This window comes from Grampus griseus (genome assembly GCF_964374135.1).
Source record: "Grampus griseus genome assembly, chromosome: 3".
Classification (NCBI taxonomy): Eukaryota; Metazoa; Chordata; class Mammalia; order Artiodactyla; family Delphinidae; genus Grampus; species Grampus griseus.
Window position 1 is genome coordinate 164,428,834 of NC_139019.1, and position 26,778 is coordinate 164,455,611.

Sequence of the window (26,778 nt, forward strand, 5' to 3'; positions counted from 1 at the left end):
ACCCAAGAGCTGAGGTTGGGTGGGGGTCCGTACCCGGTACCCCTTGGCTTTTGGACATGAGAACCTCCTGCCCTCTGAGAACTGATGTGGACGTGCCCAAGATGGAACCAGCAGCCTGGATGTAGCGAGTTCCCTGGGGTGCAAGTCAGATCGTTTCTAGGGCGAGGACGTGAGGGCTTGTTCAGTTGGATGGTGTCTTAGTCTGTTCAGCCTGCTGTAACAGAATACTGTAGAGTGGATGGCTTATAAATAACAGACATTTATTTCTCAAAGTTCTGGAAGCTCGTAAGCCCAGGATCAAGGCTCAGGGAGATTCAGTGTTTAGTGACGACCTGCTTCCTGGTTCATAGATGCCATCTTCTCACCGAGTCCTCACATCCTGAGAGGGGCGAGAGCTCTCTGCGGTCCCTTTTATAAAGACACTAATCCCATTAATGAGGGCTCCACCTCCATGACCTAATCACTCCCAAAGTCCCAACCTCCTAATAGCATCACATTGGGGGTTGGAATTTAACATATGAGTTTTTTTTTGGGGGGGGGACATAAAACTCAGTCTATAGCGGATGGTGAGCTGGAGAGACACCAGGTCTTGGTAATGGTCTCCCAGTTCTGGGGTCTGGAGGAAAGTCACCAAGTCCCTGGCTCTTAGGAAATGATACTGATTCTGGGAGCTCCAGGTCTGGCACTGATTGAGCTGGAACAGAAAATACCCTGGCTCCTCTGGACCATGATATGCTGGGACTGGGATCCCTTACTGCCTACTTGATGCGGACCAGCTTCTGGGAAGCAGGTGGGGCAAAATTATTCCTGACATGAAGCTTTTTCGATGTCCTGGGTGAGGTCTGCCCAAGCTAAGTGGTGGCATCAGACCTCTGCCAAGACATGGAACTTCTAGAAAGACAGACCAGCTGAATCATCCAGTGTGGCAGGCCACGTCTTGGTCAGATCCTCAGGACAATGGCGATATCTACCCACATGTGCCTTTAGGCTGTTTGTTGGTCTGTAAAGCTCTTTGATGAAGGAATTCACTTGACTTATGAGTTATGTTAAAGCTTCTCAAAATGCCAGTTCATTGTGTGGTCCTTGCCCACTGTGCCAGTTTGCTGGGGCTGCCATAATAAAATGCCATCAACTGGCTTAAACAACAGAAATGCATTGTCTCGCATTTCTGGAGGATGGAAGTCTGAGATCAAGGTGTTGGCGTGGCTGGTTTCTGGTGAGCTCTCTCTCCTTGGCTTGTAGATGGGCTGTCTTCTCTCTGTGTCTTCACGTGGTTTTCCCTTTGTAAGTGTCTGTGTCATAATCTCATCTTCTTTTTTTCTAAAAAATATTTATTTATTTTTGATCGCACGGCACGGCTTGAGGGATCTTAGTTCCCCGACCAGGGATTGAACCTGGGCCCCTGCAGTGAAAGTGAGGAGTCCTAACCGCTGGACCACCAGGGAATTCCCATTGTCTTCTTCTTTTAAGGACACCAGACATATTGGATTAGAGCCCACCCTGATGACATGATTTAATTTAATTACCTCTTTGGACACTTTATCTCCAAAGTCTCCACATTCTGAGGTTATGTGGGCTGGGGGTTAAGGCTTTAACATGTGAATTTTGGGAGGGGGGTGCACAATTCAACCCACTAAATGCCAGAGGTGTCCTTCCCAGTCATTGTGCTAATCAAAAACACTCCCTAGGGTTTCCCTGGTGGCGCAGTGGTTGAGAGTTCGCCTGCCGATGCAGGGGACACGGGTTCGTGCCCTGGTCCGGGAAGATCCCACATGCCGCAGAGCGGCTGGGCCCATGAGCCATGGCCGCTGGGCCTGTGCGTCCGGAGCCTGCGGCCCGCAACGGGAGAGGCCACAACAGTGAGAGACCCGCGTACCGCAAAAAACAAAACAAAAAACAAAACAAAAACACCCCCTAGAGGGCTGGTACTACCCCCAGCTGAGCACAACTCAACACATCAATCTCTTTAGACAATCCCTGCGTTTGTGTCCAGGGGTGGGTACAAGCCAGTCAATTTATTGATCAACAAGTGCCCTTGACTAATAGCACAATAGTTCCTGTTTTGACTGAGAGCGGGGGTGGGGGGGGGTGATTAAGGCAAGGAGACTCTGAGCAGGGGAAGCAGTGGGAGCAGGGGATTGGCATTCACCTCACTTCCTGTTCCCTCTGTACTTGTCTCCTCCCACCTCCACACCTGCCCCCCAACTCATCAGTATCGAAACTAACCCTCCATATGGCCCATAGACTGCAGAGTGGGTGGGCATCCTGTTCTAAGCCCTCTACCCAGGGGAACTTTGGCCCAAGAAACTGTTTTTGTCAGAAGAGGAAGAGGAAACTTCAGTTTCCCCGAATATGTGTGCTGAGAAATGGGGAAGCAGGAGCGCTGTGGTCACATCTCTGAGTCATGCTGTGGGGGAGTGGTCCATAGTGGAGCTGGTCCAAACCTATCTCCCTTCTGCATCTCTCATGATTGTCTAATTTCAGGTAGAGAGGAAAACATGAAGGAGGTCCTCTTTACCTCTTTTTTTTAAAAAAAAATTATTTAATTAATTTATTTTTGGCTGCATTGGGTCTTCCTTGCTGCCATTGGGCTTTCTCTAATTGCGGCGAGCGGGGGCTACTCTTTGTTGCGGTGCGGAGGCTTCTCATTGCGGTGTCTTCTTTTGTTGTGGATCATGGGCTCTAGGCGTGCAGGCTTCAGTAATTGTGGCGCACGGGCTTAGCTGCTCTGCAGCATGTGGGATCTTCCAAGACCAGGGCTTGAACCTGTGTCCCCTGTATTGGAAGGTGGATTCTTAACCACTGTGCCACCAGGGAAAGCTCTCTTTACCTCTTTGGGTCTAGGGGACCAAAGGTTGGGCATTCTTGGTGGTTAAAAAAAAAAGCCATGATTAGTCAAGCATATATTATGCACTAGATAGATGGAGTAGCTCTCATTTAATCTTCATGATGATTTTGTGAGGTTGGAATAATTACCAACCCCATTTTATAGCTGGGAAAACTGAGGCCCAGAGGGGTCTCATGGCCTGTCCATTGTCATTTAGTGGATAAGTGGCAGAGATGGTATTTGGACTCAGTCTGTGCCTCCAGTGGTTGATCTCTCTCTGTAGCACCTGCTGCCATTCAAGGGACTGTCCGTAAACCTGAATTATCTCTGAAAACTCTAACCCTGTGGCTCTTGCCTCAGCCCACAGTTATAGGAAAGGAACAACATGATATGATAGAACAGACATCCTGGACTGAGGTAGGAGAGCAGGAGTTGGATTCTGAGTCTGTTGATAAATCATCTCTGTGGCTCTCCTGGGGCTATTACAATAACGCAGGTGAGGGATGATGGGGACCAGGGAGCTAATTGTGAAGGCAGGAAGAATTCTAGATCTATTTTGAAGATACAGCGAGTGAGATTTGCTGATGAATTGGATGTCGGGTGTGAGAGAAAGAGAAGCCTAAAGAATGACTCCAGGTTTTCCGCTTCATTAGCAGGAAAGAAGGAGTTATCGTTACTAGAGATGGGGAAGAAAAAGTACTTATGCTAACAACACAGTTAAATTTAGGTGGTTCATGAACTCCTGCCAAGTTCTAAGAACGTCTCTTGGGTCAAGGATAGAATCTTGTATGTAGCAGATGTGGTCATGCCCTGCTTATATCCTTAGTCCTCACATTTTCAGTGACTTCTGTTGGCCAGCAGCTGCCACTGGAAAAACACCTTATCTGGCAGAAGGCAGGTGAGAAGCATCAGGGGGAAAATGCTTCCCGGAACAATCCTCGACCAAAGCCTGAACTTGGTATACCCATGCCCCAGCTCCCTCATCCCTCAGGTGAGATGAGTCTGAGATGCAGGTCCCAAGTGATTGCCCAGAGGTCCCTGCTGGGATTAAGCTCCCATCTTGTATTGGCTTCCTTTCTTCCCCTGATTCACTTCTTTGCAACCCTGCTGGTGTTCACCGGGATCGCCTCCAAAATAAACTACTTGCATTAGAATCCTTGTTTCAGAATTTGCTCCTGGGGGAACCCAAACTAAGACACTATGGGACAGGAGAAGATGAGATTGCAATATGATTCTGATTTTCCTGGGATGGAGGGGTTTCTGGGATGCAGGACTTTTAGTGCCAAATCTGGGAAAGTCCAGGGCGAACTGGGATGAGTTGACCACACTTATAGGAGGACAGTGTGGTGTTAGAGAAGCCAGGAGAAGAGAATGCTTCAAGAAGGAAAGGGAATAATGCATACATAGATAAAATCATCATGTTGTACACCTTAAATATATACAAATTTTGTTTGTTAATTATATCTCAATAAAGTTGGAAAAAATACCTAAAAATAATTGATTGTCAAAAAAGAGAAGAAAGGAGGACCAACAGAGTGAAATGTGACCCAAAGGTCAAGTTAGAAAAGACTGAGAAGCCATCAGTGAACTTAGCACTGCGGAAGTATTTGGGACATTGAGTCATTCTTGGGTGTGTTGGAAGCAGAAATCAGACTGCGGTGGGCTGAGCAGTGAAGGGTGGGAGGAAGTGGGCACAGCAGGGTGTAAACAAATTTTCTAGAATTTTGGCTATGAAGAGAAGTAGATAGAATGGTTATTGTAGCAGGGGGAACTTCTGGGGTGGAAGAGACCTGAACATACTTCCTCCCTACTCTTCCAACCTCTACCCCCAACTATTCCCATAGTAGATCTCCTGGGTCTCCAAGACTGATCATTTTCCTTCATGATTTTCATCTTTTGGCATTTTTTTTGCTCTGTTTTTTTCTTTTTTTTTTGAGATATTTCTTCCACATGGTCTTCTAACTCACTAATTTGTCTCATCCTCTTCTTTAATTCATCCAGTAAAATTCATCTTTTTATTTATTCCCTTTTTATTTGGTTCCATAGAATGTTTTGGTGCTGTACTTGAACCTCCTTGCATTCTTCTTTTTTATTATTCTTGTTTAAAGTTGTTGTCTGTCTACTCCAGCAGCTCGATTTTCCTGGGTGACAATTATGTTGGACCATCCTCTTTTTGGCTGTTGGGGGCCTCTCACGGGCTGTCATTTTTCTTTGGGGCTCAGATGTGGGGGTTGAGAACTCTAAGTGGTGACAGTTTCCCAAGTGATGAAAGGAGATGGATTCTTCCCTGCAGGGGTCTATGTGTGCACTAGGCAGGTGTGCAGAGGTGCCTCCTTGCTCCCCAATCTCCTTGCTTTCTTCTAGATTCAGGAGCAGAGCTCCTTTTGGAGTCCTTGGGAGCCAGATGGATCAGACACACACACACACAGGAGTGATGCTGACCTTATCCCAGGATGTCTGTGGACCCTGGTGGATCAGACTCTTCATAGGATGAACTGTCTGACTTCCACCCAGAGCATTCTTCAGCTTACCTTGGAACTTTCCACCTGGTGCCTAGGGGAGACATTTCAACCCCAGATTTCCCTTTGGGGATTCCCCCCAGAGATATCACTCTCATGCCCACCCAGCTGCCATGGGTCCCAGCAGACTTTTGGTTCAAAGAGGCAGATATATTAAGGTAGAGCGTGGAGGGGAACTGAGATGTGTGCAGATGGCCATTTTCCTAGAATCTGCCATCTCTCTTTCTTTATCATGGGGGCCAGCAAACTATAGCATTGTGTGTGTGTGTCTCAAATCCTTCCTGCAGCCTGTTTTTGTATGGCCAGTGAGCTAGGGATGGTTTTTGTATTTCTAAAGTGATATACACATATATCCCTTTACACACATATCACACAAATGTATTTATGTCTGTCTGTCTATCTATCACCTATCTTCCTATCTATCACTATATCTAGCCTGAAAAGTCTAAAATACCTGGCCCTTTACAGAAAAAGTTTGCTCCTCCATTTTTAAAAAAAGTATTTATTTATTTATCTATTTATTTATTTGACTGTGTTGGGTCTTAGTTGTGGCATGCGGGATCTTTCATTGTGGTGCATGGGCTCTTTGTTGCCACACAGGCTCTTCTCTCTAGTCGTGGTGCGCGGGCTCTAGAGTGCGCAGTCTCAGTAGTTGTAGCATGCAAGCTCTCTAGTTGTGGTGCATGGGCTCCAGAGTACGCAGGCTCAGTAGCTGCAAACGTGGGCTTAGTTGCCATGCAGCATGTGGGATCTCAGTTCCCCGACCAGGGATCGAACCCGTGTCTGCTGCATTGGAAGGTGGATTCTTAACCACTGGACCACCAGGAAAGTCCCGCTCATCCATCTTTAGCATATTTAAATGCCACTGAGGAATGTGAGGATGTGAGAGAGATGGAAGACTCAGGGAGAGAGGAGATAATCAATGGAGAAAGGTCCCCAAAGAGGCAGGAGGAGACAAGATCCAAAGCACAGCGGTGGAGGTTAGTTTCAAACAAGAAGAGGGACCCTCTCTGCCATTGTGGAAGAATGGAGGAGATGATGAGAATCAGTGGGGGAAGGAATCAAGGATGAGTGTGGATGTGGGTATAATTGTAAGGGATGTCAGAAAGTTGAGGGAGTTTTCATAAGCTGGTGTTTATTTTCTCTGTGAAGTAGGAGACAGTCTTCTACCTTATATAGAGAAAGAGGATGCAGATTGGGGAAAGAACTGAAAAACTAGAACTCCCCATGTGGGGAAGTTGACCAGGGAGAGGAAGAGTGAGTTCCAGGTAGCCTGGAAGGTCTTGTTTAGACCAGAAAACACACATTTGTATTGGCTCCTAGCTGAGTGATTCTGAGAGCTCACTGCCTTGATGGGGAGCAGAGAAGAGACATGATTGGTTCATAAGGAAGGATGCTTTGGACTGCAAGTAACAGATAACCTGACCCAACTGGCTTAACAAAAGGAGTTTATTTGTCTTACATATGAAAAAGTTCAAGGGTTGGTTCAGCAACCCAACAGTGTCATAAAAGCCCAGATTATTTCTGTCTTTTCACTCTTCCACCCTTAGTATTTCCATGATATCTTCTCTCCAAGCCTCATATTATTATATGATAGCAGCTAAAACTAGGAAGTAATCGGCAAGCTCTTCTTGAATTTGTATTTGTTTTTATCAAGGACAGAATATATGTTCCAGTAGGTGTTTCTTATATCTCAGTGGGTAGAATTGATCCAAATGCCCATCGCAAATGGTTTGGGAGGTTTCTCAACCTCAGAACTACTGATATTTAGGGATGGACAGTTCTTTGCTGTATGTGTGGGGGCTGTCTTGTGTATTGTAGGATATTCAACAGCATCCCTGGCATCTGTCACTTCGGTGTCAGTAGCATCCCCCCTTGCCCCAGTCATGACAACCAAAAATGTCTCTAGACATTGCCAAATGTCCCTAATGGTGGGGATAAATCACCTCCAGTTGAGAATCACTGGGCTGAGACCAATCTCAATGGACCTCTGGACCCAGGTACAGTGCTATCCCCAATATGAAAACAATCAAGGTTCTGTCAACAAGGAACATGTGATGGTGGTGATGGCTGCTGAGTAGACAATCCACAGTGCCTGCCATGATTGGATCAGTCCTGGATTTGGGTATTCCCAGCTAAATGTAGAATCAGAATGAGGAAGCAATGGTGTTGAGAGCATGGGAGAGGATCATTTGACATCGTTGATCACGAGATTTAGCCTGGATAAGAGAGGAGGTAAAGATGATGGTTTGGAAGAAGCTGATGGTTTGAGGGACTCAATGAGTTTAAACTCGTTTAGTTTAAACTCATAGTTTAGAGCAAGTTTAGGAGGAGAGAGAGTAAGAAACTGAAAAAAGGCCTTGAAAAGGGCTTCTTTATTTACAAAAAGTCCAGGGAATATTTGCAATGGTCATGATTTGTGTATCCAGGAACAAGCATGGATTGAACACATCAGTGAAGAGAAGTCCAATTGAATACACATTTATTGAAAGTACATTATGCAGAACAAACACTTCAGGAAGTAAAGGTTAAGCATTTCCTCTCCAGGAATGACATGTATAATGATTCTTCTTGTCCCCACCTTCATTCTTTATGATGCCAACCAGATCCACATGTATGGCTTTCCATGAGGAGCTGAATGTTCTAGTTTTAGTATTTTCACTTGTCCTGGAAAACATGCCCCCCCCCCAACAAGACGTTTAGATTAAAGGTAGATGTAAGGATAGAACAAACAAACAAACAAACGAACGAACGAACGAATGAATGACAACAAAACAGAAAGAAACAGCAGGAGTGGGTTAAAGCCAGAAATCTCCATCCAGCAGGCAATGATGGCATGATATCCTAGCATTTTGGAATCCTAGGAAAGGTGTGGCCTTCTTTAGCTTACAGTGGGAGGACTTCTCAAAAATCCAGGTTGAAGAATTCTTTTTTTGAAAAAAAGTTTGGATATAGTATCCTACTCTAGAATTTCAGCCCCCTGGATGTTGGTTTTTGTCCATAAAGAAAGGCTAGACTCTAAGCTCCTTGAAGGCAGGTACTGTGTTGGTCTTATTGCTTTTTGTACATCCACTGCCTACCATAGTGTCTTACACATTGTAGAACTCAACAAATACTCTCTTTGCCCCCTACAAGCTCCAGCTTGGTTTAGATGCCTCAGGCCCCCCAGAGGAACAAATATCTTGTACAACAGCCAATGAGGATAGGAATTCCTGACTCAGTTATAAGAGTCACTGTATGCAGGAAGTCCAAAGCTATGCCTTCCTTCCTGGTATTTATGGTTCATTCACAGAATTTCCCACCCAGTCAAGCATATGACTTTTCCCATAAACAGTATTCCCTGGTTATACAGCTGACCTTCCAATGTTATCAAATGTCTGGGGAACAGAGCTAGAAAGTTAACCCAAGACCAAATTTGTCTGTAAAGGACAGAGGGTTTTGTTAGCTTTTTACTCATACTCTGTGCATAAAAAATAAAAGCTTCAGAAATTCTTTTAATTAAAGCAAATGTATTTCTTAAATGCAGCTACATATAAAATATATTTTAAATATATAATATATCATATATAAATATATAATATATAATTCCCTTTCAAAAGATATACTCATTCAAGTTCCACAATGTTAAACAATAATAATAATAATAATAATAAAGCTTTCTTATTCATTGTGGGAAACCAGTAGCTGGAGTGCTGGCAGCTTTATTATTTTGGATTGTCTGGGAAACGTTTCAAAGGTCACAGCCAATGGTTAGCACCTACCACAATTTTACTCTTATTGAGAATGATTAAGCTTAATATATATTAAAAAATTTTCCAATCAGCTGACGTGACTGTCCTAAAACTTTTGTCCTAAAAATGGTTCCATTTTCCTCTTGGTTCTTTTGGAAAGATTTAGAATGAATTCCCTTTCCCTCCCTCCAGTATGGAATAGATGTTTCTTCAGTGACCTCAATATTTCCACGGCTGAAGAAAATCCCATATTTTCTCAAGAAATGTAGAAGACAATGTATCAGAAATTTCTCAGTTTTGTTTAGCTTAAAAACAACATATTCTAAGACTCTTTGGCTAGCAGATGTGGTAGGCATGTACATGGAAGGCATAAAACCAAATGAGATTGGGAGGATTTTTATGGATTTTGAGCTTTGGAGCCCATCTGGCTCATCTAGTGACATGGTTTCTTACAAGTATATTCTCCCATTTTTCTAAAAGAGCAATTAGGGGACAACTGTGGAGAGAAGTCTCAGATAGTACTGGGAGCTTATTCCTCAGTGCATTGGTCCTGAGTTAGCTCAATGGAAGAACAGACGAAAATCCAGCAACCAAGTTCCAGAGAGGTTCCCTTTCTAACAGGACCATTTCCTCTCCCAGGAAGGTCCCATTATCACATGCACTCCTCCTCTATAGGTATGTGGAGCATCTGGGGTGGGGTTCCTCTCCTGGATCCTTTCTGTGGTATCCACTAACTCCATGGGGCTCAAGTCCACCTCTCTTTAGACAGTGAGAGTTCAGGGGATGATGACCACTCTGCTATGTCTATGATTGTAAGTCTCCCGCTAAAGGATTCTACATTAGATGGTAGTGGTGCTGTACCCATACTTTAAATGACAGGAATATATTGAACAGCCAGCTTAAGCACTGTTAGCGGGCAAGGAAGAGTCACTGAGAAACAGTATGATGGGAATGAGGAATGCAAATCAGGTCATCAGGAAAAGAACTCTTCTCCATACCCTGCAAGAAAGGGAGTTTGTACTAAGACATGGAGAGGAAGTTCGGAGTGTCAAGGGGTAAAACATTAGAATAAGTCACAAGTCTTCTTACCTCACTGGGTTTTGAGTCAGGACCAAACCTGCTGGAAAGTGTATGAGTCTCAGGCTCAGATTTAAATTTGATGATCTCACCAAACCACTTTCGGACCTGGAACATCAAAGGAAAGGCTAGGATTGTTTTTGTTAACAATGGAGAAGAGAAAAGTCAGTGAGTGAGAAAGACGAGAGAGACATTATGAAAAACTTTTCCTACAAAATGTGATATATGCATACAATGGAATGTTATTTATTCCTTAAAAAGGAATAAAATTCTGACACATGCTATAACATGGGTGAACCTTGAAGACATTACACTGAGTGAAATATATGCGCCAGACACAAAAGGACAAATATTGTATGATTCCACATGAATGAGATCCTTATAATAGTCAAATTAATTGAGACAAAGTAGAATACTGGTTACCAGGGGCTTGGCAGGGGAGAATGGGGCATTATTGCCTAAGGGGTACAGTTTGGGATGATCAAAAAGTTCTAGGGGCTTCCCTGGTGGCGCAGTGGTTGAGAGTCCGCCTGCCGATGCAGGGGGCACGGGTTGGTGCCCCGGTCTGGGAAGATCCCACATACCGCGGAGTGGCTGGGCCCGTGAGCCATGGCCACTGAGCCTGTGCATCCGGAGCCTGTGCTCCGCAACGGGAGAGGCCACAACAGTGAGAGGCCTGCGTACCGCAAAAAAAAAAAAAAAAAAAAAAAAGTTCTAGAATGGATGGTGGTGATTGTTGCATGACAATGTGAATGTATTTAATGCCACTGATCTGTACACTTAAGCATGGTTAAAATGATAAATTTTGTTATATATACTTTATCACAATAATTTTTTCATTTGTTGTAGAAACTCAACAAAATATGCATATGCAAAGGAAGAAAATAGAAGTCACACATAGTTGCTCAATCTAGCGAAAAATCACTGATCATGTTTTGGTGGTATCCTTCCATGTGTCTTGGTTTGGGGTCCCCCAGAGGCAGACCTTGAGACAAGGGTTCTAGTGCAAAGAGTTCTTTCGAGGGGTGATCCCAGGAAACACCAGTAGATCAGTGGGGAAGTGAGATTGAGAAGGGAAGGCAGCTAGTAAAGGATGCATAATCCTTTCCATTGTGGACATCTGGGGTTCAGTGCCACTCGGGGGCTCTGGAGACAACAGAGGACACACCTCAGAGTCATCCCACCTCAGGGACAAGGGAGCTGGGGCAACTATCTACCAGCTCCCATCAGTCATTGGTTGATGGCTGCTCTCAAGGGCCATTACTCTCTGGCACCACCAGCTTGCCCTGTGTATAAAGCAGGCATGTCCTGTGGGCAGTAAGAAGCCCACAGGCACAGAGTCACAGGTGTTTACAATAAGCAACCCTGGGCATGTAGAATATAATGCCAAAGTGATATGAGAGAGTCATCAACAACATTTGCTACACCAAGGTTTCCAACTTTGGCACTACTGACATTTTGAGTTGGATCATCCTTTGTAGTGGGGACTATCTTATTAACCGTAGGATGTTTAGCAGTAACTCTGGCCTCTACCAACTAATTGTCAGTAGTACCTTTTCCCCTAGTTGTGACAATCAAAAGTGTCCCCAGACATTGATAAATGTCCCCCCGGGAGTGGCAAAATTGCTTGAGAATAAGTGGTGTTTCCATATACACCATTACCCACACGTGAATAACTAGATAACATAGCATAAGAAATGAATATTTATATATGTTATATAAACAAAATAGAACCCTTCTGGAGCAATGTTTTGAAACTTACTCTTTCACTAATATATTTTTAAAAATTTAAAAATTATGTATTTTATTGATGTATATTTGGTTTACAATGTTGTGTTAGTTTCTGGTGTATAGCAAAGTGATTCATTTAAACATACATATGTATATATTCTTTTACACATTTTTTTCATCATGGTTTATTACAAGATATTGAATATAGTTCCCTGTGCTATACAGTAGGTCCTCGTTTTTAATCTATTTTATATATGATAATTTGTGTCTGCTAATCCCAAACTCCTAACTTATCCCTCCCTGCCCATCCTTTCCCTTTTTGGTAAAAATGTTTGTTTTCTATGTCTGTGAGTCTGTTTCAGTTTTGTAAATAAGTTCGTTTGTATCATATTTTAGATTCCACATATATTCACTAATATATTTTGAATATCCTTCCGGTCATAAAGTATTCTTGTGCCCAGACAAAAATTAACATTTGAATGGTCTATGCCTATGCTCATCCTTTGTTCTCTAGGGAGTGGCTGCTCTGTCGGCTCAGTTTCTTCCTCTCTCTTATCCTCAGAGGAGCTGTTCTTCCTTTCCTAGTTTGGTTCTTTGGGCGTGTGGATGCAGAGTGAGGAAAAGAGGGAGAGAGGAAGGAGCGCACGCGCGCGCGAGAAAGAGAGAGAGAGAGAGAGAGAGAGAGAAGAGGAAGAGGAGGAGAAGGAGGGAGGAGGAAGAGGAGAAGGAAGAGGAAGAAGTATATCAGTCAGGACATGTTTTGCTGCAGTAATAAACGACCTCAAAATCTTAGTGGCCGAGCTCAACAAAGCTCAGCTGGACTATGTGTCTTCTTCATGGTATTTGAGAAGTACAAATAAAGAACTTGGGTGATTTTGTATTTCTTCTGGCTGCTGGAATATCTTTATTTGGCCATTGCACCTCCTGGCCTGGATCATGTAGATCCAAGTTTCATTGGGGTTTCAGTCTTTTACATTATATTTAATAGTTGCATAGTATCCTGTTCTATAGATGAGTATAACTTAACTAAATCTAAGTAGAAGTATGTCAACGTGGTTCAGTAGTATACAGCACGGTAGCATCTTGCCTGGGGTTCATTTCTAGATCCAGCATGCAGTTCATATTACCCCTGAGCACCCCTTAGTAAGGAACCATCTTAGAGATTTATCTCAACAAGCCCACAGCAGCCAGTATTTCCCAAGTGTCAGACGCACACTGTTTCTTTTGTTCAGCTGCAGACACATGAATTGGCTTGTGCTTAGTAGCCATATTGAATACAAAATATATATCTTGAAAAACTGGAGGCTCACACTGTGAGATGCCTCAGGCACTGAGATGAACTGGGGGAAGAGTACAAATAAGTCTTTTGCATGGTGCTCACTCAAGTGCATACATCCACTGAGAAGAGTTGCTTACAGTTTTCTTTGGCTGTACATGTGGATGGATGGGTAGATGAATGGAAGGGTAGGTATATGGACAGATATGTGATTAAGCAAACATAGCACAACGTTACTTACAGAATCTAGGTGATCGGTATTGCATGTTCACTACATAATTCTTTCAACTTTTTCGTATATTTGAAAATGTTCATGATCAAATGTTAGAAAAACTATATCATTATGTAATTTCATTATAGAGCTATTAAAACATTAGTAGAGAGGATATACATCACATGGAAATGTGTTTAAGAATTCATGTTAAGTGGTGTGGTAGATTGCTTTATTGATCTCAGTTATTCACTCTTCTGTAGTAGCATTACACCCTGTCTTAGCTTCGTGGTGAATGGAGTGTTTTTCTCCAATTGACTTTGGGCTTGGACATGGGATCTTATTTGGCCAATGAAATATTGGTGGAGGTGATGCAAACAGAATCACCTTGAAATGGCCTTGCTCAGTAGAGCTTGCCTTCTTGTGATTTTGCCATTGTTATAAGAAGAACTTATGTTAGGGAGATGCTCCCTTTTCTCCCAAGCCTCAGGGTCACAAAGAACAGACCTGAACATGATCTTCATCCTGGAGCCAGGTCAAGCTGAGCCCAGCCAAGATCAGCTGAACCCCAGTCAACCTGCAGACTCCAGAATGAGAAAAATAAATATTTGTGTTTAAGCCACTGAGATTTTTTAGGTTGTTTGTTACATGGCAATAGATGACTATTACGCATGGGATAGTTGAAGAAAAACATGGTATTTCCTTGATGCAGCAATTATTTACTTTCTGAAAGCCATTAATAAATTAATATTTCTTACAATCAATAGCATCTCACAGTAGAGAACATATAGGGAGTGTTTACACACTACTCACAAGTGCCTATGAAAATTTAGAGAATGTGGATTTGAATGTTTATTAAACTGTGTATCTCCAAATGTTTCTTAATTTTAAAACAATAAAGAAAGAGGTCACAGTTTACCTTCTGGCTGAGGAGGCAGTAGACCAAGAAAATGAAGAAACCCTGAAGGCTGTTGATGATGGTGAAGAGGTAGGCCATGACACGGGCAGCTGAGCCCAACTGCAAGACGCCCAGACACCATGTGCATCCCAGGATGAAGAGCTGAGCTGTTGCTTTGAGTGTCAGCATCCTGAGGGAAGTAGTAATCAATAATGTAAAAAAGCTAATGATGGACATGAATACTTCTACAGCATTGTTGTTAACGGTGAAGACTCTGGAGCTAGAATGCCTGGCTTTAAATCCAAGGCAGCACTAACTAACTGTGTGACCTTGGGCAAGTTACTGTCTGGCGTGTGTTTTGTTTTTTTTTTTGTTGTTGTTTTTTTTAAATCATGTGGCTTGGGAGATCTTATTTCCCTGACTAGGGATCGAACCTGGGCCATGACAGTGAAAGCGCTGAGTCCTAACCACTACACCACCAGGGAATCCCTACTTTTCTGTAACTCAGTTCCCTAATCTTTGTAATACTCCTATTTCATAGGGTTGCTGCAAAGATTAAATGAGACCTTAACATATGTAAAGTATTTAGGACAGTATATAGAACAAAATTAGTACCATACATACGTAAAGCATTCTAAAACTGCAAAGATAAAGCTCTTTATCTCTCTCTCTATATATCATTTATAGATGGAGGGGTCAAAATGTGTGCTATTCAGGGGAACTACATTCAATATCTTGTAATAACCTATAATGGAAAAGGATCTGAAAAAGAATATACGTATGTATGTGTGTAACTGAATCACTTTTTTGTACACCTGAAACTAACAGAACATTGTAATCAACTATGCTTCAATGAAAAAGGAGTGTTTTTAATAATTACAATGCATCAACAAACATAACCTGGAACCATTCCAGGCAAACTGAGATGTAAGGTCACCCTACTTTTGTATCTATATATTCCTAATTTTAAAATATCATATTACATAAGTGAGAAAAGCTAGTTGAGGAACAATTTATGTAGTGATGCTATTGTATGTAAGTCTGTCTGTTCTACAGAAAATGCACAGAAAAAGTCCTGGGAAAATATCAGACATATCATATCATGCAGTTTGTTACCCCTGGATTCCCTGGGAGGTAAAAGTAGCAGGAAAAGAGGGAGTAAGCAACTTTCACTTTTAACTTTATATATTTTGAAAACTTTTGACAAGTAATGAACAAATAACAAATGTGTTATTGTTGTGATTACAATGAAAACCTCAACAAATTACATGTCAAATTAAGATGGATGCTGAGGTCTTCCCTGGTGGTGCAGTGGTTGAGAGTCCTCCTGCCAATGCAGGGGACATAGGTTTGTGCCCTGGTCCAGGAGGATCCCACATGCCATGGAGCAGCTGGGCCCGTGAGCCACGGCCGCTGAGCCTGCGTGTCCAGAGCCTGTGCTCTGCAATGAGAGAGGTCACAGCAGTGAGAGGCCCGTGTACCACAAAAAAAAAAAAAAAAAAAAAAAAAAAAAAAAAAAAAAGATGGATGCTGAAAAATAAAAGAAATACTCATAGTTCCCAGTTTTTTGAAATAGTATTATACAAAATATATTTTAACCTAAATCCTCCCTGAACCTATTGCCTCTTGTGCTGTGTGGCCAAAGCTGTATTCTTCCATTCTCCTCTTCTTCCGTTTAGTGTTAGATCGCTTCGCTTTTTGAGATTTATCAAGGACACAGGGCTACCCAGTTAGAGACTACATTTCCCAGGCTCCCTTGCAGCTAGGTGTCACCATGTGACCAAGGTCTAGCCAATGGGATATGAGCAAATGTGGAACTTGCAACTTTCATGTCAACTCCTTCCTGCATATGGGATACTGATAAAGACAACATCCTAGGGGATGGTGGGGCAACACAATAGAAAGAACGTGAGTCCCTGGATCACTCTGTGGAGCCGAGCTTCCCATTAGCCCTGGACTGTTTACCTCTGGCCTGTGGCGTGAGAATGAAATAAACTTCTATTTCACTCCCATTTTTGAGTCACAGAAATCTAGCCTGTACTCTAGTGAATACCGCTTCTCATTAATTGTGATAGTGGAAGATGGTAGTGGTCTTGCTAGTCCTTAGAGCCTGGCTGTGGGGTGTATGTCTGTGTCAATATGTAGGAGGGACCAGTAGGAAGTGAGTAGAGGAAAAGAGGGTTAGAAAATACCACTTGCTTCATCTTACTTTAGATTCTGGATGGTTGACACGTCACTGTTGAGGGAGGAAAGTTTTCTTTTCAAAATCCAAAGAACCAAGATAAAAAATACAAAATTCACCTGCAGGAATGACACAGACCATGTAGAATACAAGTTAAGATGTACTATGTCCACTGTAAATTGTACACAACTCCTACCTCCCTGAACATGGGTTTGAATTGGTAGCAGGTGGAAAAACCAAATCATACAACCGAGAAAATATATGTCCCTTGTGCTATCTTGCACCCATGTCTGGTGCTTCTTCTTAGGTCAGGAACATCAGAGCCACATATTCACTCACACAGATAATGGCACAGACGGGGACGAGGAAAGCCCAGATGAATTTCTGGTTCAGGTCGAGCCAGCAGCTGGGAAAAATGGGAAAAGGGACGCAAAGAGAGATCAGAGAAAGCACATGAAATGGATATGAAATGACACCTTTTCCTAACAGAGAATTTTCCAATGTCTCCTGAAAATGTCAGCTGACAATGAAGGCTTTAATTGTTCACTACCATGTGTTACTGCTACATTTTACAGGCACAGTCCTGTTAAATTTTCACACTAGTATTCTGAAGGTGGGACCATGGAGGTGACCATTATCCCCATTTCACTAATGAGGGGACTGAGAATTAAGGACTTGAGGTCACAAATTATGGGAGAGATAAAGTTGGGACCTAACTGCAAAATTCTCCCCTTCCAGGGCCCGTGAGCCATGGCCGTTGAGCCTGCGCGTCCAGAGCCTGTGCTCCGCAACGGGAGAGGCCACAACAGTGAGAGGCCCACATACTGCAAAAAAAAAAAAAAAAAAAAAACTCCCCTTCCAGAGCCTCTTACATCATTTTTCCCTGCCTCACTGGGAAAGAGATTAGAACCCTTATACTCAAGGAGAAAGTAGAGTGCATTTGATGTGAATATCCCAATCATCACTATTAACACTGCCCTCAAATATGTCCATGGCACAGGGTGAGAGTCAAGCTCACTGATCAGGTGTTCCATAAAGATGAGGCCTGGATGCTGCGGAAATGGTCACGATCACAGCCGGGACTCCGTAGCCCACTGGGAACATGAGCTTCTTCATGAACCTGTTGATACTGGAGTGGTTGACCACCGTCAGTTTGCGTGCAGTGAGGAAGAGGTACAGGCCCTCCAGCAGCATCCAGGTGAAGGAGGCCAGGTAGAGATAGTGCAAGGCACCTGCAATGATGGCACATAGCACCTGGGGAAGGAGGAAGGTGTCACCAGGAGGGATTGTCAGGGTGGAGCATGGCCCCAGGGCGTCTCTTTTATACTGACATTGAGTTCAGAACACCTGGTATTAGACCAAGGTCATTGAAGGTAAAGGTGGTTGATAATCAACGGCAGCACTACTCACCTTGGTACATCTCCCCCAACCTCCCTCTGGGGCCCAAGGCTATTTTATTAAGGTGTCCAATGCAGCATGGCTCCATGAACTCAGCAAACACTGGAGGCAGGGCAGGGGTATTTTGCGACAGTACAAGTACCTTGATCTCAGTTCTATCGATGGCTGTTAGGAAGAGCAGGTGGGCCAGGAAGAGGCAGAGTGAGAGCTGCAGGTGGAGCGAAGTGCTGGTGCTCTGGATGGCTTTGCACAGCAGGAAGGTGAGTGCTGCCAGGAGGAGGCACAGCAGAGACAGGCTCAGCCCCACATAGGTGATCACAGTCAGTGTGGGATCCTTCTCCTGGGACACATCAGAGAGGACATCACAGTCACCCTTTCCTGCTCTGGGATTATACTCCCCCACCCCTTGGAATGTGGCATCCCAACATAGGCAGATCACCTTCATCTCTGCAAGGAGGGGAGGGATGCAGGACTTCCTGTATGCTGTCACCCAGCCTGTGTTATCAGTACTCTGACCCCTCGTCTAGGATATGTGTCCAGTCTGACCTTCTCCCATCACCTTTGCTGCTGCCACCCAAATCCTGACCACCATCATCTCTCTACCAGTCCACTCCTGCTGCACCACCATCCATTCTTGACCCAGGAGCCAGAGATTTCTTCTAATAACATAAGTATGCAGCATCCCTGATTCAAATTCTCTCTTGCCTTTCCATTGTAATTTGAATGAAATCCAAACTCCTGACCATAGCATTTGAAGTCTGATGCATTTTCCCTGTGCCCTTTTCTCCAACCTGAACTTTTCCACTTCCCTCTCATTCACTCTGCTCCAACCACATTTATTTCTGGAACACACCAAGTTTGTTCTCTCTCAGGACCTTGACACATACGTGTATCTCTTTTTGGGATGCTCTTCCCTGAAACCTTTTTTTTTTTCATTGAGGTAACATCCAAATAATATAAAACTAACCATTTTACACAGTACAATTTAGTGACTTTTAGTACATTCACAGTGTTGTGCAACCACCACCTCTCTCTAGTTCCAAAACATTTGAATCACCCCAAAATAAAACCTCATGCCCATTAAGAAGTTACCCCCACTTCTCCCCTTCTCCCAGCCCCTAGAAACCATCAATTTGTTCTGTCTCTATGGATTTGCCTATTCTAGGCATTTCATATAACTGGAATCCTACAATATGTGGGCCTCTGTGTCTAACTTATTTCACACAGCATGATATTTTTGAGATTCACCCACATTGTAACCCCACTGACTTAATATTCAGATTTCAGCCTGAATAGTTAATTCTCCTCTAACCATGTTATCTAAAGTAGCACACTTCTGCAATCACTCCAGACACACGCTCTTTAAAAATTGTCCTTATAGCATTTATGGCCACCTAAGCAGGGCCTCCAAAAGGATTAGCTTGAGGAATTCAATGTTTACATCATACCTGTGTGTCGAAGGCCATGAGGACAGCGAAACTGGACAGGTGAGTGGCATTGCATATGCTGTGAGTCTTGTTTGCTTGTATCAGGAAACAGCCCTCCGTGGACCAGTGGCCGCCCTCCTTTGTACCTTTCCAGTAGACGCAGAAGACCTTTTTGATACTGGGCTTTATCTGAAAATAGAACAGGCTCATCATGTCCTTCCTTGGGAGGGACTGCTCTCAGAGTGTCAGTCTATGCTGGTGGGGTGCAAAGAGGTGACACCATGGGTTAGGAGAGATCAGGTAATTTCTATTTTAAGTGAAGAGGATGACCACCAGGAACCTGTCCGCGTAGTCCCAACTCTATTGGGATTCCACATAACAGAAAATGAACCCACCTCTCTCTGGGAGCCAGAATTTTACAAGATGTCATTGGCTTCAGGACTTGATCCTCCAACACGGGAGTCAAATAAAAATAGAGTATAAGGCTCACTTAAATTTTTCTCCCAAATACTCTCTAAGCCAAATTTCCCTGATGTCTTCACATCAATTCTGCCCTGACCGCTTACAACACAATAATTGCTCATACAATGACAGGGGTAGTGTAGGGAAGAAACATTACCAGGAGACAATGAAGTTAGTTTTCAATCTCTCTTTTTTTTTTTTTTTTTGCCCCCAGGATGTCCATAGCAACACTTGATCGGGCCAAGGATGTGAGTTGGATGCTATCCTATTTGGCGGCTGTATCTCCTTTGATAATCCACTGGACCATCCCCAGATATCTTGCTCCACTTCCATTGCTCCATGCCATACATCAAAAATTCCATTCCTAGATTTTATGCATCAGATGGAGAAAACCTACCTTTCCTCACCTTCTCCCACTTAATTCTTATTTTCTTAAAAATTAAAAAAAGTTTGATTTATTTTTTCCAGCCTTATTGAGATTTAATTGACATATAACATTGTGTAAGTTTAAGGTGTATGTAATGATTCGATATATGTATATATTGCAAAATGATTATTACAACAAGGTTAGTTAACATCCATCACTTCACATATTTACAATTTTTATTTTGTGGTGAAAACTTTTAAAAGCTACTCTCTTAGCAACTTTCAAATATACCATACAGTATTGTTAACTAGAGTTAACTAGAGTCACTATTCTCTCCATTACATCCCCAGAACTTATTCATCTTATAACTGGAAGTTTGTAACATTTGATCACAATTACCTCTTTCTCCCACCTTCTGTCGCTGGCAACCACCCATCTGTCCTTTGTTTCTATGAGTTTGTTTTTACAGATTCCACATATATATGAGATCAGTCAGTATTTGTCTTTCTCTGTCTGACTTATTTCACTTGGCCATAAGGTCTTCAAGGTTCATCCATGTTGTCAAAAAAACGGCAAGATTTCTTTCAACTCTTACTTTCTAAACAGTTACTATGTCTGGCTATTAACCCTCCTGCCTTTAAGAGTTTGGGCAGAGAATGGGAAAAGGCAATGAATTATATAAAAATTTTTCTTCTGATTGAATTATGTAGTCTTAATAATTAATTCCAGGCTTTTGTGCAAGAATAAAAACTATGTCTCAGTTCAAATTTCACAGATGTAGGAGGTACCGGCAATTAAAAAAATTCCACGAACTAGAATGATGCTGCCCAAGAGAAATATCATATGAGTCACTTATGTAATTTGAAAATTTCTACTACCACATTAAAAAAGGAAAAGAGGGCTTCCCTGGTGGCGCAGTGGTTGAGAGTCCGCCTGCCGATGCAGGGGACACGGGCTCGTGCCCCGGTCCGGGAAGATCCCACATGCCGCGGAGCGGCTAGGCCCGTGAGCCATGGCCGCTGAGCCTGCGCGTCCGGAGCCTGTGCTCCGCAACGGGAGAGGCCACAACGGTGAGAGGCCCGCGTACCGAAAAAAAAAAAAAAAAAAAAAAAAAAGGAAAAGAAACAGATCAAATTAATTTTAATAAAATATTTTATTTAAAGCACTATATTCAAAATAATATCTTTTAATATGTCAATATAAATCAATACATGTAATCAGTGTAAAATTATTGAGATGCTTAACAGATTGTTTTTCTTACTAAGTCTTCAAAGTCTGGAAATACTGAATCTAAACCTGGAAATACTAAGTCTTCAAAATCTCAGTACAGACTCACCATATTTCAAATGCTCAATAACTGTAGTTGGCTCCTGGCTATGATGTTGCACAGTGCAGGTCCAGAATGATTGACTTGGGAGTATTTAAAAATTGTTTGGTCTAACATCCATGAAACCTAAGCAAGTACAAATTGTAGCTTTCACCCACCTGCACGTGCTGAAAACTTAGAGTCACAGGCTGGGAGAGAGATGTGTTCCTTTGGGGTCCAATAGCGGCACTCACTACCTGGGAGTTCAGGTAAACTTGATCTTTCTCATTCACCTCTTCAAAAAATGTTGCATTTATGATGTTTCCAAGAGAAGAGTATGAAATAAAGGCAACTGCGCTGGGACCTGAGGAAACAGAATAATGGAGTCTTAAAAAGTGCCACCATTCCTTCTGTTGCCCTTTCCCACTCCATATCTGACAGACTCCCATGATCGCCACACCTGTGCTCAGCTGTGCCTAGGATGTTTACTTTTCCTCTCCTGCTCTTCCTACCCAAATATTCACAACTCCTCCTCAAAGACCCATCTGCAACCCAGCCTCTGGCTCGGGAAGTCTTCCCTAGATCCTCTGGCAGCTTGATGTGTCTTTCTCCAAATTCGTATTTCAAGTGCAGTCCCTGCCGTGCCAAAGAGAATTCAACTGTCCATTAATTATTTCCTGTGGATTAATCCTATTTTTCCAACAGGCACTAAACGTACTGAGTAACTAATACCGGATACTTCATTTGGAAACCACAGGGCTCCTAGCACAGTGCCAAGCATGTGGTAAATGATGAATTCTTTGAAAACATCTTTATTTTCTAAAAAAGTTTAACATATTTCAAACACTTAGAAAACTATAAAAAAGACATACAGACATTTACACTCGGATTTAAAATATATTATAGTTTTGTCGTATTGGCTTCAGAATTATGTATTTTTTTAAGAAATAAAATGTTTTAGATATGGCTAAAGATCCCACTATTATTTCATTCTCTTTCTTCCTTCTTGAGAAATAACCACGGACTTGAAGTGGAAGTGTGACCTTTCCATGAATACATTTGTAATTTTACTACATAAGCATGTTTCCATTATAATATACAGTATTGTTTTCTGTGTTTAAAAATTCACATAAATGGTATCCTACATTGGGTATTCTTTTTTTAAAAAAATTATTTTATTTATTTTATTTTTGGCTGCATTGGGTCTTCGTTGCTGCGCGCGGGCTTTCTCTAGTTGTGGAGAGTGGGGGCTACTCTTCGTTGTGGTGCGCGGGCTTCTCATTGCGGTGGCTTCTCTTGTTGCGGAGCAACTCAAGCTGCAACAACTCTTCCCTGGGTCTTCAACCTGCTGGCTAGATTTTAGACTTGCTACCCTCCACGATCACAGGAGCTAATTCCTTAAAATCTCTGTCTTTGTCCCTGTCTCTCTCTCCATACACACACACAGCCCCCACTGGTTCTGTTTCTCTGGAGAACCCTGACTGATACACCTACTGATGCTTCCTGGGATCATCTCCCAAATAAAATCATTACAACTGAACTCCTTATACTTGTCCATGGACTGCTTCTGAGTGAACCTAAACTGAGACCCAGGTAGAACAGCCCCTCAACTGCAAAGAAGTCTCTTTCATGCTGAAGAATAGAAAGCCTCTAGTTTAAGAAGATTTTTGTTTTTAAGGAAAAGACTCAAATGACACAGTTTTAGGGTAACAGACCCATTAGGGAGGAGCCTATTGTGGACCTTTCCTTACTACTCACACAGTGATATTGCTCTGCATGTCTTAGGGATTCTGCATGCAGCCACCACATGTACCTTGTGTATTTCCCTGGATGATGTCACTGCAGCGGATAGTCATGGAGTTCATTAGGGTGCTCAAGTTGAAGATGACTCCTGTGGAGCAATTGTCTGTAACAACTCGAGTTTCAACAGCTGGTAGGAAAAACAACGGGCAAGCTTACCATTATTATAAGTTTTAAAAATGTGCATAGCTACACAAACAGCTCAAATTTACTGAATGTCTAAGATGTGCCAGGCACTGGACTAAGATCCTTATACATCATCATCTTATAACAGCATCATATAACGCCATGAGGAACCATTGTTCAGATGAGGAAACTGAAGTTCAGAATTTAAGTACGACTCTAACTCCTGAAACCAAGTTCTTAAATAATATTCTCTAGCATATTGTCTTTGAAGCAACAATTCTGTTTCTCGGAATTTATTCTAGGAGAACAATCATGGATAAGAGGACAGAATTAGCTACAAGAAAGATGTAGCTAATTTCACAACAGCAAAGACGATAATGGTGAAAAATGGGAAGTGACCTAAATGTTTAAGAAGGAACTGATTAAATAAGTTATGGCTTATCTCTTTAATGGGGAACTATGCTTCCAATAAAAATGAAGTCACAGAAAAGCAGGAAATAAGGGAATTCCCTGGCGGTCCAGTGGTTAGGACTCCACGCTTCCACTGCAGGGTTTGATCCCTGGTCGGGGGAACTAAGATCGTGCAAGTCACATGGCATGGCCAAAAGAAAAAAAAAAAAGAGCAGGAAATAAGCTCATGAAAATATTTATCTTAAAAATCAGACAGTCTGAGACTGGTCATGAGTTGGAAATTATTCAATCTGGATGATGAGTGCAGTAGGCTTATTATGTCTCCTTTTTTTACGTTTAAAAAAAGTTAAAAAGAAGCAAGTAACAAAATAGCACTTAAAGAATGATACTATTATAAAGTAGATAGGAATATAAAAAATGATACTATTTAAATAAAACTTTATAATACTAAAGAGTGGAAAGTAGAATAATCAAAGTTATAGCAATTACCAGCCCTGGTTGTAAGTGTATTATATGCAGCATTATTATCTCATTTTATAGATGAAAAGACTGAAGCCCCTGAGGTAAGGGTACTGGTCATCGATTAAACAGTTAGGAACTGGCCAAATCAGGAAAGATGAGAGTTACTCGTAATCTGGTTTAATTTTGAAAGAAATTGTGCAGATTCTGGTTTCCCAGGAAAGTTAGACACTGAATTTTATTTTATTAAAGCAATTTAAAAAATTATTATTTTTATAAAGTATAAAGTACTTTATCATGCAAGTTGGTAAAACAAAATGGTTAGTTAGGCATACGCAAATACACTGACATCTCTGAGCTGAATAAAAAGCACAGCAAACAGCATTTCTGGAGGCCAATATAGTGATATGTATCAAAAGTCTATAAAATGTTTTTTTCCCTTTGACCTAACAATTCCTCTTCTATGAATTTATCCTAAGAAAACATCAAACAAACACACAGATAAATTTTCAATGGTCTTTGTCGCAGGGTTGTTTGGTAACAACCTGCGTTTACCAGAATAGGGAAATAAATAAATTATAGTATAAATAAATATATAATATAAATAAATTATATATACAATGTAACTCTATAAGCCATTGAAGACAGTAACATAGGTAATGATGATGTATATGATTTACATGGAAAGATGTTAGTAATGTAGTGAGTGAGAAAGCAGGTTGTGCAACCGTATGTAAATTGTAACATACACAACAAACATGTGTCTCTTCATCAGACATGTAACTACATGGGTATCAGATTGGAGGATTGTGTTGTGGGCAGATTTGGCTGGTCTCAATTTAGTTTTGTGTACATGTTTTTTCCTAATTTTAAAAAAATTTAATACTTGGCTTTGCTATGGTATTTTATTTATTTTTATTTTCAAAAACAAAAATTGTATATATTTACGGTGTACAGTATGAAGACTTGACACACACATATACATAGTGAAACGATTACCAAGGTCAAGCTAATTGACATATCATCTCATCACATAGATATATAATGAATATGTATGACTAGTATAGTAAAAGTATTTCTTTTTTTGGCTGCGCTGCGTGGCTGCGGGATCTTAGTTCCCCGAACTCAGGTCCCGGCAGTGAAAGTGCCGAGTCCTAACCACTGGACCACCAAGGAATTCCCTAATAAAAGTATTTTTATTTTAAAAATATGTCGTAAGATGTTCCTTCTGGGATGGTTTAAGTAGCATCCCTGTGACGTGTGCTGTTGAGTTATGTAAGCACTGGTTGAAAAAAAACCAAAAACCTAACTTCAAGCCAGAATCCCAGACTCAGGATTAGAAACCACTGACAATTTTTATCTATTTAAAATTTTTTTTAATTTTTTAAAATTATTTTTATTAAAAAAAATTGTTGGCCATGTCAGGCGGCTTGTGGGATATTAGTTCCCAGATCCACCCGGGTCCTGGCAGTGGAAGCACTGAGTACTAACCACTGGACCACCAGGGAATTCCCCCACTGGCAATTTTTAAAAACAGCTCTATGGAGGTGTAATTGATGTACACAAAATTGCATGTATTAGAGTGTACAACTGGATGAGTTTCATTGAGTGTATACATCTGTGAAACCACCACCACAATCAAGGTAGAGAGCATTTCTATCACCCCCAACAATTTCTCCAAATTTTTCTCATGCCCTTTTTTCATCCCTTCACCTTTCCTCTCCTCCCTGTTACTATAGATTAGTTTGCATTTTCTAGAATTTTATATTAATGGACTCAGGCAGTACTTATTTACTTTTCTAATTGCTCAATCCAGACCCCAGTTAGTAACCACACCCTGTGTGTATCATGCCTTATTGTCTTCTTACCCACAGTACGGTTTTGGACTTTCTGGAGTTTTTGGTCTGGGGCTTTCAAGGCAGCTTCTAGAACAACTGATTCAATTTTCTGGAGAATAGATGTGAACGTGGTTGTGTTTTTCGTCTTTTCCGTTCCCCATACAGTCTCATTGGTGAGAAGTGACTCGATATTCTCAACAACCTGTTGCAATTTTGAAGAGAGAAAGAATTTAAAAAAATCCAATCTGACAGAGGGTCAGAAGAAAACACAAGAAAGCAGGTGCTGGAGCCAGACAACTAGTTTAACTCCTGACCCCACCATTCACCTGCTGAGCAACCTTGGGAAAGTCACTCAATCGCTCTGTGCCTCAGATACCCTGTTTAGAATGAGGACAGAACTAAGACCCCATAGAGTTTTGGGGAAGATTAAATAAGTGAAGAGATGTTACGTTTTTAGAACAGTGTCTGTGCCTGGTAAACACCATATAAGTGTTAGTTATTATGAACATCTTTTACCAACAAGGAAGTGGTAAGGTTTCTAGAAATAGACCAGTGGTTCTTAACTGGGGGTGATTTTGATCCCCAGGGGATCAAGTTAGTGACAATTTAGGACATTCATGATGTTGTGGAATCATCACCTCTATGTAGTTCTAAAACATTTCCATCATCCCCAGATAAAACCCATTAAAGAGTTACTCCCCATTCTCCCTTCCCCAAGCCTCTGGAAAGCAC

The 26,778-nt window shown here is 41.9% G+C and overlaps 1 protein-coding gene across 1 annotated transcript in view; it reads right to left on the minus strand.

Moving 5' to 3' along the window:
- Positions 1 to 7,722: 7,722 nt before the first annotated feature.
- Positions 7,723 to 26,778, minus strand: part of ADGRE3 (adhesion G protein-coupled receptor E3) — a gene marked incomplete at its 5' end in the record, with an annotated part of 34,107 nt that continues 15,051 nt past the window's right edge. The window contains 11 exons of the mRNA XM_082651567.1: positions 7,723 to 8,013; positions 10,167 to 10,262; positions 14,292 to 14,460; positions 16,480 to 16,571; positions 16,792 to 16,858; positions 17,471 to 17,706; positions 17,993 to 18,190; positions 19,299 to 19,466; positions 21,592 to 21,776; positions 23,226 to 23,342; positions 26,077 to 26,248. Coding sequence (XP_082507693.1) covers positions 8,005 to 8,013; positions 10,167 to 10,262; positions 14,292 to 14,460; positions 16,480 to 16,571; positions 16,792 to 16,858; positions 17,471 to 17,706; positions 17,993 to 18,190; positions 19,299 to 19,466; positions 21,592 to 21,776; positions 23,226 to 23,342; positions 26,077 to 26,248 — 1,509 coding nt within the window. The 3' untranslated portion in view covers positions 7,723 to 8,004. The remainder of the gene's footprint in view (positions 8,014 to 10,166; positions 10,263 to 14,291; positions 14,461 to 16,479; positions 16,572 to 16,791; positions 16,859 to 17,470; positions 17,707 to 17,992; positions 18,191 to 19,298; positions 19,467 to 21,591; positions 21,777 to 23,225; positions 23,343 to 26,076; positions 26,249 to 26,778) is intronic.